Raw genomic sequence first — 11,685 nt, forward strand, 5'->3', positions numbered from 1 at the left:
TGAGTTAAGCCAAGCAGATGCAGTGGTCCTCTGGATGAAGCAGGAGTGAGCTGTCAGCTGCAGGGCTGCTTGACCTCACATTAAGCGGTGCAGTGTATCATCACCTCAGGCCAAATGCTGCTCTAGTGAAAATTCAGTGACTTAGCAGAGCTGCTCCCAGCGGGAACTATGATTCCCCTGTGATCACTGGCTTACTGAGGCTGGGAGTGGTGAGTGATACTAGGTTTAGATGTGCCTGTTTCCTTCTTTTCCCAGCTCTCTCTCCATTTGAATCACCATCCTGGTTCATGAGCATGGTGCAGTCCCAGGGTAAGGTTCTCAAAATCCCAGAGAGCATTTGTAGAGCCATAAACTTGACAGCAATGGCTTCAAATGGAAAGTAGCCCCCATACTGAAGCAGACATGGGAGTATCTTCTTCATCTCATACCTGCATTGCATGTACCTATTTTTGAGACTGTAATACAAACTCCCATTTTATTTACACACACACACACATGCACGCATGTGTTTTATTTTAGTTTTGTGCTTGTTAGACATAGACGTAATAAGAACAACAAAGAGAAAATCATGCTGGTAGTTTTTTTAGTGCTACTGAGTGATAAGGACACCACTCTACAGTGAAGAGAAGCCCCATGCAGAGGTTTCCCCACATTATAATTATTGGTGATGGAGGCAGGGCTGTCATCTTGCTCTGCTGGATATGGAGCCCAGCCCTTAAACTCCTCAGGTCCTGGCAGGAAATCAGACCCATCTCCAGCATCGCCCTGTGCCCCTGGGAAGCCCAGCTGGTGCATGTGTCCCTTCCTCCTCTCTAATGTGTACTCTGGCAGCTTGGGGAGGGTCGTCACAGCTGTTGGTGGGTGATGGAAGGACACCTGTGGGTGCAGCATGAGGGGTTTCTGCAGCAGCTCCAAACTGATGCTGCTGCTGAGGTCCCTTCCCAGCCATGGATCCCAACCTGCTTCCTTCTCTGCAGAAGCACCCCTGGCACAGCAGGATGATGGCACTAGAGCAGGTTTAGTTGCACTGCAGCTGTTGGTGCTGCCAGATTTGCTCCAGCAGCCACAGAAGGAAAATGCCAAGGGCAGCACCAGCAGAACCAAGAGCTGGGATGGGGGAGAATGGGACCACTTCCGCTGGCAGCACCAGCTCGTTGTGACCTCTAAAGCAGAGCTGCAGGTGTGCTACATGGTACACACCTCTGGTAGCTCACCCAGCTCATGCCCAAGGCCACCTGGATCAAAGACAAGATGAGACACTGCTCCGGAAACCAGGGCCAAGCTCCTCTTTTCAGCATGGCGCTCTGGGGTGGTGATTTGGTCTGCCATTATGTAAGATTCAACAAAAGCTGTATAACAAAACTATTTTAAGTAAGAATGTTAATTGAAGGCTGAGTCAGGCTGCAGCTAAAGCAGAGATGTCTTTGAGAGGCTTGTACTCTTTTTCATTTGGTCTGTATTTTTTCCACTTAATTACAATGTGTGTGGAACAGCAGTTAACAATAATAGTAACTGGCAGAGGGAAAATGGATGATCAAGATGATCGCCCTCTTGCCTCTGGATCAGCCACTGAAACCTATCCCAGATCTGCACTATTCAAAAGTCATCTACCTCTGAGGCTGCATGAGGCATATGGGAAGTGCAAGCAGACCATGGAGCAGACACAGCTTCTTGGTGCTCCTTATCGTGATGGACTGCAGGTGGAAACTGGTGAGATGTGTTAGGGGGAGGCTTGCTGAAGGATGCCTGTGTGACACCTTCCAAGAGCACATGCAGGACCCCTGAATCAGCAGCAAGTGGCAGCTGTGCAAGCAGCCTCTGCAGCTGACCCAGCAAGCTCACTGGCATGGCCATTCCTCAAGCAAGACGCGAGGTCCTTCATCGGACCCAGTATTGAAGATGACTGGTCCTCATCCAGTCCTATTTGGGAGACCAAGCGATATGCAAGCCCCGGCCTTTGGCAAGTTCCTTTAATGACTGGAATTTGCAGGAGGAGACTGAGTTTAATTGCCAGTTCCAGCACAGGTCTACCAGTTATTAATGCTGCTGGTGTTCTTTTAATCGAATATGAACTCAACTGTACTTCCCAGCAGGCACCTCCTTCTGGAGCTCAGCATGAGCAGAAGGGATGTGGGTGCCTGGAAAAGGGATGTGTGTGATTTTCTTTGCCCAAAAGTACACATGGACAGAATGAAGTAATGCAATACAACTCTGCTGTTTAAGTTTACAAATACATCATTAATGTCTAAACTTGTAAGCATTGCTCCTCAACATACACATACTACTCATATGACAGAATGTACAAGATAAAAATATCCTTTTTTACTTGTTTTTACTTAGCATATTAGACTGCAGTCAGCAAAAAGATAAGGCTATGGGCTGAAGCACAGAGAGGAGCATTTCCTCCCTGCTCTGCCTGCACAGAATGCCCCCTAAGGGGTTCCCCGCAGAGGAGGGGCACTGCCTGAGCATGAGGAAAAGGCAGAGAATGAGAGGAAGTGCTGGGAGGCCAAAACCAAATTTTGTTTGCATTCTGTGCTTTCTCAGATTTGGGCATCCTTCTGTTGACTCTTGTCTCATTGCAAAATTGAAATAGTATAGCTGCAATGACTAACAGAAACATGGGCACCCCAACAATATCTCAATGTGCCTGGAACAAACCAAGGCTGCAGCCTAATGAACCATTTTGCAGCTTTTGCATGCCAATGATCAAAATTCCTCCTGAAGGAAAACTGGTCTGTTCAAGGGACTCTCCTGTAGCAGCTGCCCACTGCTGCTCCCTGTATTACAGTCCTTTCCCTAAAGAGCAACCCCTCTGAAGTGGGGGGATAGGGGAGCACACCAACATAGTATACATCTTGCTACCCAGTTAGGTGGGCATGTCTGGTTTGCTACCCACTGTTCGGTAGCTATACAATCCTAGCAATTGGTAGGGAATCAGAGAGGGAATCCATCTCCCCTTTTCTCTCCCCTGAGTCTTTTTGAACTAGCTGATCTGTGTGGAGGCCAAACCCATCGGCACCTGCCCCCGGGAGGCCCCAGACCCTCCGGGTGTCCGTGGCCTGCAGGAAGGACGAGACAACTGCTGCTGTGTGAGTAGAAAAATAGGACTGTGAAATGGCCGGCGCTGCCAGGAAGCCTGGATAGCAGCAGCAGCACAGTCTCCCTTCAGCTGGGCTGCCTGCCCCACTGGTGGTGGTCCTGTCCTGCCCCAAACTGTGGGGCCACCAGCCATCGAGGCGGGGAGGCTTTTGGGACGACGAGTTCTTCTGGCAGGCCCGGGAGGTGATTTGCCAGCTGGAGCTGTCAGCAAGCGCCAGTTTGCTGCTTCAGGGGGATGTTTGGGTAATGCAGGAACTCCCATGTTGGAAACAGCATTAATACCCTTGGCCCACACTTTGAGAAGGTCTGGTCCTTGGTTTTGACTTTTATTTTGTGTGAGGACCCTACTGCCAACTCCCACAAACAGGGAAAAAGCATTTCCCAGCCTGAACTCCCCAGCCCATCTGAGAAAGCCTTCGGCGCAGCCTCCTTGGGGCTCCTCTTTGTGCTTCGCTCACGCACGCCAGCACTTCCACACATGCAGAGGGGGAAGCTCTGCCCCTCCGCAGCTACTCGGGGCTCTGCAAGCTGCATCGACGTGGGCTCAGGGGAATGAAGCACAGACAAGGAATACAACTATCCAGAAACCTAAAAAGAAGGAGCTTTAAGGCCCTCTGTAATTTTTTCAACAGACGATCTGTTTCTGCTCTTATTTTGTAACGTTTCCTGTGGAGTCCTCGCCCCTGTCCAATTTTCTGAGGGTATTTGGAAGCCTGTCGACTCCCGCACAGAAGGCAGGGAGCAGAGCCAGCGCGGTGTCACGGAGGGGTCACTGCTTCCTGGGCTTCCTGTTTATTTTGGGAAGGGGTCACCCGGCCAGCCGGCCGCTCTGCCTGCGCCCCAGGAAGCCCCCGGCCACCACATTCCTGCCCCCCTCGCCCGTGGCTGCAGACAATTGCTGACTGTGGCTCGAAATGCAGAGCACCAAGGCGGGGTGTAAATGGGATAACCCGACATGCCTATTTACTCAGCCTGGGGATAAGGGGCGGAAGCTTTTCCACATCAATTGCCCTTTCTTCTGGTATCTGGCAGTGTCTCTCTGAAGTTTTTCGTTCTCTTCAGAGGGTAGTAACCTCTGAATTTCTCAAGTATTTCCATGATCTTTTCCTTGCTGCTTTTTTCTACTTCTACTTGAAAAGAGGGCATAAAGTCAACTGCGCTGTTAAAACCAGAATTGTCTCCTCTTTTAAAGAAAGCATGCAAATTTTTCTCCAAACTGCCTAGAGCAGAGCCCACCAATGGAGTAGAAGCTGTAGCACACAGGCTCTTGCTCACAGTTCGAGTCCCTGGTAACTAGCCCTGACCAGGCTGTCGAGAGCAAAGCGTTGGAGCAGAAGAGCAGTGTATGTCGCATCTCCATCTTTTGGGACATATCCACGAACGAATGGTGAACGAATGGTAAACAATTGTCCTATTGCTGTTTCCTCTTCTAGGCAGGCTCTGCTTAGGTGCCTTGCAGCTCTCAAACAGCAGCATTCAATGCAGCTCTCTTCAAGGAGTTAATAAAAGGCCCCATGTATGGGAAATAGCAGACACTGAGTAGCTGCTCGAGCACCTCTCAATCCTCTGGCATGTCCTGCCTCACATTGAGCAAGTGCAGTGACCTCTCTCCGGCCTCAGTGGAGTATTTTTGTGCCAGTGGCTCTGTCAGCTCCTGCCATCAGCAGTCAGCTCCAGGCTGCAGGGCAGCAGTCAGCACGCTGCTGATGAGCAGCTCTTGGGGAAGCATGCTCTCATCCTGCAAGCCCATAAGTGCACACAGCTTTGCATTCATAGTGATGCTTCCTGTGAAGAAAGTTGTAACTGGTTGTAAACATCTGCAGGATCAGTGGCTTACCATGAGCCTGTCCAAACTCTATTTATGTCAACACGCTGTGCCTGATGACACCCTCATTTGCATCAATATCTCTTTTCCCCCCTATAGCACTAGATTAAACATTGCTGGCCCAAAGTCACCTGCATCTGACTAAATTCAAAACTTCAAGGACTATTCCCAGCCTCTCCTCTATCAGTTCTGAGAGAGCAACCTCCATAATTTATTATAAATCAATGAAGGAGAGGTGGTAGCATCCTTCAGCATAATTGTCCTTCCTATCCTGGATCTGGCCATTTTGATATTACCCTGCAGGACTTCTGCCACAACAGAAGGATGCAAATAAGAGCTATGGAGGAAGCAGTGCATATCTGCTGGAGAAGGATGTGAGACAGCCCTCAATCAGAAGGGAAAGAAGAATGCCAAGGGCGGAGGTGATCAAGTGAGGAGCACTGTTTTGGACACAGATGGAAGGGCAGGCCCCGTGGGGGATAGGTATATGGGTGAAGTGCAAGCTGGGGGCACAGTTCTGGGACAAGAGTCTGCATGCAAACACTGGTCCAGTGCAGAGGATAAGTGGGAAAGGATATAAAACCCTGCAGGGAGGAAGAGAAACACTGCAAGATCTTGGTGTGGTTCACTGACAAAAGCAAAAAAAACACATTGTGAGAAGGGGCATGGCATTGATGTGGGGGTGGCAAACAGAGTTCATCTCAAAGAGCTGCCCCACTACAACCTTTCCTCTCCCCTCCTTCCCTCACCCATGACACTGCGCACACCAGAACAAAAGCCTTCCACACTGTGCTGGACCCTCATCCATGCCACCATGGTGCTCCTTGGTCAGGGACTGCCCCGGACCTTCACAGCCCTGCACCCCATTAGGCATTGTCCAGCACTCACTGCTCCTATCTATAGCCTTGGTGTGTTGCAGCGAGGGGCATTTCACAGTGATCTGGCACAAAGGGATAGCTTCTGTTTCAAAAAAGAGAAAAAAAAAGAACAAGAGACAAATGCATTATTTGTTCAATTCCTGTGCAGTTACTGCTGTAACAGTCAGCAGCTTTGAGGTATTTTTCTTTTGTGATTTGATACATAAACCACATTTCCTATGTAGCACTGCCACTATTTTTTTATCAGGGTTTTGACATTGAGCTTGGTAACATGATTTTGTTGGCTTTTTTTTCCTTCTCCACCAGAATGAATTCAAAGGCAGCAAATGCGGCAAAACCAGAATACTGCTCATCTTGACTTTTCCATGCAGCTAGTTTTCATTAAAAATAAAGGAAAATAAATACAGATCACATTTTCTGTCCTGCAGTTAAAAGCCTGCCACAGCTCAAAGCTTTGCTTTCTTCTTACCCTGCAGCCTCGCTCAGCTAGCACTCCAGCTCTGCTCATGATCTGAAATGCGCAAACACACTGTTTCTTGGCTTTCCACCAGTATATATAAATATATGTAATTTTTTCCTTCGGAGAACCTGGAGGCTAAAGCAAGAGGGCAAAGGAGTACGTGACTAAAACATCCGAACTTCCTCTTTCATAAGCCATCACATGATGAAGTGCAATTACAATTCCTGCCTTGTCCCTGCCAATTGCAGGCGCATTGCCTCACCCGAGAAACCCGGCTTCTTCCCCCGCCCCGTGTGTGTGAGTGTGTGTGGAGGCAGTGATCGCTGCAGCCGGCTTGGCGAGGCTCCAGCTTCGGGCTGGAGAAAGAGGGCAGTGGGTGGAAGACGAAAACAAAGATCTGTTTACTTAGCTTGCATGGATAAATCGTCTTTCCAGCCGGGGAGGGGAGGAGGGAAGAGAAACAGCTTTAAAGGACTTTGATGCAATGTGAAAGGAGGGCTGCTCGGGAAAAGCGAGCCGATGTTAACCCTTGGCTCTCCGGGAGCACGTCGGGGCCACGGCAGGGCTGCCCCCTTCTCCTTGCTCCTGCCCTCCGGCCCCGGCCGGCCGCCACAGGGCTGCTAGGAGCTGTGAGGGCTCCGGGGGTAGCAGCCTCAGCCGCCGCAACGATGTGCGGGGCTGGACTGGGGGCCGCGGCTGACTTTTATTGCGCTTATGTACAACCCGGCGCCTCCAGGGCGCCCAGCCGGCCGTGCAGTTGCAAAGTCACCCAACCTGGCACGGGGGCCGGCGCTGCAGCCAGCGCCAGGACGAGCAGAAGGCCGAGGCAGGGGGAAGCAAGGGTCCCCCGCAGCCCCGGGGCGCCCGGGCGGCCGCGACACCCACTCCCCGGCCCCGGGCGGGGCGCGGAAGCGAGCGCGGGGCGAGAGGGGCGCTGCTCTGCCCTCGGGGTCCCCCCGACGCCCCTCGGCAGCCCGGCCGAGCAGGAGCAGCGGAGCGGCGGCGCTGGTGGCGGGGCCAGCCCCGCAGCGCCGTCGGGCGGCCCCCAGCCGCGGGGACGCACCTCCCGGCGGCGGCGACGGACGTCAGAGCTTCCCCAGCCCCGGACAGCTCCCGCCTCCCGCCCTCTTTCCCTCCCTTCTCCGTAACCTACATAACGCCGTGGGAAGGGCCGCTGGAGCACGGCTGTCGGGGGGAGCAGCCTCCGCCGTGTTCACCCTGCACGGGCAAAGGCGTGCAGCCGACCGAACGTGCCGGGATGCGCCCGGTGAGGGGTTGCTTCACCTCCCGTGGCACACGAGGAGAGCGAACACCCTCTCTTGCTCCCTCCCTTGCCCCCAACCTATGTTTCAGTGAGGGTGCGGGTGGCGGATGAGCGATTCACAGCGTGGAACGGGGTCGGGGAAACAGGTTTTTCTTTTTTGGGAACGAGACGGCGTGTGCTTAGTCTGTGTGAATTTCGCTAATCTGCATTAGAGAACTGCTGGTTTGTGGTTTAAAATGACAGGAAATCTAGAACGTCCTATTTCCTGTGCACAATGACAACAGTTAAGAAAAAAAAAAAAAAAAAAAAAGCTGGGTAATCGTTACATTTATTCCTAATGGTGCCTCCTCCTGCTCCGGCGGGGAGAACAAAGCCCAGCACTGCTCGGCGGGGCGCCGGCCCCTGCCCGGAGGTGGCGATGACCGGCCCGGCGGGGGGGACCTCGCAGCTGCGGGGCGCGGCCGGGGCGCCGTGTCCAAGGTCACAGGGCGAGCGGGGCGGGGGACAGGAGGGGGTACACTGAGCCCCGCACTGCGGGAGGCGCCCCGCGCACCGCTGCGCCCACGGGTGGGAGGTTTCGGCAAAGCCCCTCGGCGGTGAGGGAAACAGTAATACACCCAACAATAATAAAAATAAAATCAGAAAAGAAGGAGGGAGCTGCAGGGCACCCCCGCCCATCGCCTTGTCCCTCTCCGCTCCCACAGCCCTCCCCGGGGGCCATACGGGGCGGGGGCACGGCGGCCCCCCGGCGGCAGGAGGAACCCCCGGTGCCGGTGGCGGGGGCGCGGGCAGGGGCCGGGGCTGGGATCGCGGCGGCGGCGGCGGCGGGGCGGGGGCGCCCATCGCGCAGGCGCGGCCGGCACTGTCGAAGAATCGTAGCGGCGGCGCGCAGAGGCGGCGGTGGCGGCTGGAGCCCGGCACGGCACGGCGCCGCCGCCAGCCCCGGCCCCGGCCCCCGTGGCAGTCCCCGCCCCACCCGCCCCGCCGCGCCGCGCCGGCCCCCGCCGCCCCGCGCCGCCCCGTAGTAGCCAGAGAGCGGGGGAGCCGTGCGGGCGGCAGCGGCCGCAGCCCTGCGCCAGCCGCGCGGCGGAGATGCGCGTCCCCGCCGCCCTGTGAGCGCCGCCGGCGGAGACGGCGAGGGGAGCGGCGTTCCCCGCAGCGGCTCTGCCTGCCGGGGCGCCCGCCGCGCCCCGCTCCAGCGCACGGAAGAGGAAGGCGAGGGGGAGGGGGCCCGGCGGACGGTCCCGCTGCGGCCGCGGCTCCCGAGCCTGCCCGTCGGGACTCCGGTGACGAGGGGCGGAGGAGGCAGCGGCCGAAGCCGGAGCGGGGGGCGCTCGCCGCTGCCCCGGGGCCGGGACATGTCGTCGGCGGCGGTGGCGGCTGCATCCCGCAGGCAGTCGTGCTACCTGTGCGATCTGCCCCGCATGCCTTGGGCCATGATCTGGGACTTCACCGAGCCCGTCTGCCGGGGCTGCGTCAACTACGAGGGCGCCGACCGCGTGGAGTTCGTCATCGACACGGCGCGGCAGCTGAAGCGGGCGCACGGCTGCTTCCCCGAGGGCCGGGCCCCGCCACCGCCCCACGCCAAGCAGCCTCCGCTCTCCGCCAAGGAGCTCCTGGCGCAGCAGCAGCAGCTCGGCCACCCCTCGGCGGCGGAGGCGGCAGCGCGGCCCCCGCCGCAGCCCCTGGAGCGCTACTCGCTGGCGGCCGAGCGGCCGCCGCCCCGCCTGGGCGCCGAGTACGGCGGCGGCCGGCAGGTCAACGGGATCCTGGTGCCCAACGGCTTCCCCAAGCCCGAGGAGCCGCCAGAGCTCAACCGGCAGAGCCCGAACCCGCGGCGGACGCACGCCGTGCCGCCCACCCTAGTGCCGCTGGTGAACGGCGCCGGGCTCCCCGCCGCCATCAGCGGTCTGGGCAGCCGCGCCGCCGCCGCGGCCGCCGCCTCGCTGGCCGCCATCTCCGCCGCGCCCGCCCCCATGGCCGTTCCCGTGCCCCAGCAGCCGGCGGCGGCGGCGCAGGCGGCGGCACAGGCGGCGGGGCAGCCCGGCGAGCTGGGGCACAAGCGCCCCGGCTCCGTCTCCTCCTCCTCCTCCTCGGGCGGCGGCGGCGGCGCGGCGGGGGAGCACGACAGTGGCGCCAAGGAGAAGCGCGGCTCTGCCGAGAGCCTGCCGGCGGCGACCGCGGCGGAGCTGGCCGCGGAGGGCAAGGGCCGGCCGGGCGCCGAGCAGGAGTGGCTGGCCAAGCCCAAGACAGTGCGGGACACGCTGCTGGCCCTGCACCAGCACGGGAGCCACACCGTGGCCCCCTTCGACAGCAAATTCAAGAAAGAGCCGGGCATGGCGGGCGGCCGGCTGCTGGGCTACGAGACCAACGGCTCCGTGGCCAAGCCAGGTGAGGAGCTGGGGACCGGGGGGTGGCGGGCAGGGCCGGGGACGACGGGGCGGGAGGGGTGGCTCTCCAAGGATGCGGGGCGGGGTATGCCGGGCGGGTTTGGGCGTGCGGGGCGGCGGTCCGGCCGCTCGGGTAGCCGGGTGCCCGGGGGGTGGCCGAGGCCGCCCGTTTCCGCGGTTGCTCGGCGATGCGTTGTGACCGCACTGCCTTCTTACCCTCCTCCTTCCCCCCACCTCTGCCGCTGCAGGGGCCCGCGCCGCCCGGAAGAGGAAGCCTTCCCCCGAGCCGGAGGGCGAGGCTGGACCCCCGAAGATCAACGGGGAGGTGCAGCCCTGGCTGTCCACCCCGTCGGAAGGGATGAAGCTGCCGCTGACGGCCACCCCCTTCATGTCGCCCCCGCCGCCCACCGCCTCGCCCCACTCCAACCGGACCACGCCGCCCGAGGCGGCACAGAACGGCCAGTCCCCCATGGCCGCCCTCATTCTGGTGGCGGACAATGCCGGGGGCAACCACGCCTCCAAAGACGCCAACCAGGTCCACTCCACCACGCGGAGGAACAGCAGCAGCCCCCCCTCGCCCTCCGCCATGAACCAAAGAAGGCTGGGCCCCGGCAGGGAGGTGCCGGGCCAGGGGGCCAACGCGGCGGCGGCGGCGGGCGGGCTGGAGCCCGTGCACCCCGCCAGCCTGCCGGACTCGTCCCTCGCCGCCAGCGTCCCGTTGTGTTGTACCCTCTGCCACGAGCGCCTGGAAGACACCCACTTCGTGCAGTGCCCCTCCGTCCCCTCCCACAAGTTCTGCTTCCCCTGCTCCCGGCAGAGCATCAAGCAGCAGGGAGCCAGCGGGGAGGTGTATTGCCCCAGCGGGGAGAAGTGTCCCCTGGTCGGCTCCAACGTCCCCTGGGCCTTCATGCAAGGGGAGATCGCCACCATCCTGGCCGGAGATGTGAAAGTGAAAAAGGAGAGGGACTCGTGACTCGCCTGCGCTCGCTGCCCGACGTCACCTTGAACTCGAACTGCTCGAATTCTGTATATATCTATAAATATATATATATAAATATATATATATATCTCCAAGACAAGGGAAATGTAGACTTCATAAACATGGCTGTATAATTTTGATTTTTTTGAATACATTGTGTTTCTATATTTTTTGAAGACAAAAGGTATGTACTTATTATAAAGGCATTTCTTCTAATTCTTCTCTTTTTTTTTCTGTTTCGTTTTTTCTTTTTTTCCCTTTTGTTATAGCAACTATTTGTTGTGCTTCCCTGGTGACAGTTACTGTTCAATGTAGGCTGTGACTTGCGCTGCTTTTTTTAGAGAGCACTTGGCAAACCAGAAATGCTTCTAGCTGTATTTGTATGCACTTGTTTCTTCTGTTTTTTCTTTTCCTTTCTTTTTTTTTTTTTTAAATGCCAAATACACTTTCTGACATTGTAAAGATTGCCTTACTGTCTGTGATTCCTTATTCCTGGCCCCTGTCCTGTAGAGCTGGTCGCATGCAGGCTTGGTCTGAGGCAGCTGGGGACAAGAGTGGCTAGCCAAGGCAGGCATGCCCTTTGCCATCCCACTGGCCAGGCAAGCTTAGGGAGCAGGAGGGCTTTCTCCCAGAAGCGCGTGGCTTGGGGTGCGATCGAAGATCCTCCAGATCCAGTCCCAAATTGCTCCCTGTTTCTCTCAAGGGAAGTTGCCACCGGAGTAGGATGTGGAGAGGTGTCCAAGAGGCGCTGTTGAGTTAGGGATTTCTGGGTTTGTTTGTTTTTGGT

General features: G+C 57.3%; 1 protein-coding gene across 1 annotated transcript; it reads left to right on the plus strand.

Annotated features, from left to right (window-relative positions):
* The first annotated feature begins 8,738 nt into the window (after positions 1–8,738).
* Positions 8,739–11,362, plus strand: IRF2BP2 (interferon regulatory factor 2 binding protein 2). Its single transcript, XM_068185032.1, has 2 exons — positions 8,739–9,920; positions 10,168–11,362. Exons 1-2 carry the CDS (start codon positions 8,888–8,890, stop codon positions 10,890–10,892), a joined length of 1,758 nt encoding a protein of 585 aa, XP_068041133.1. The 5' UTR covers positions 8,739–8,887; the 3' UTR covers positions 10,893–11,362.
* The last annotated feature ends 323 nt before the right edge of the window (positions 11,363–11,685 follow it).

This window comes from Anomalospiza imberbis, chromosome 3, assembly GCF_031753505.1.
Source record: "Anomalospiza imberbis isolate Cuckoo-Finch-1a 21T00152 chromosome 3, ASM3175350v1, whole genome shotgun sequence".
Classification (NCBI taxonomy): domain Eukaryota; kingdom Metazoa; phylum Chordata; class Aves; order Passeriformes; family Viduidae; genus Anomalospiza; species Anomalospiza imberbis.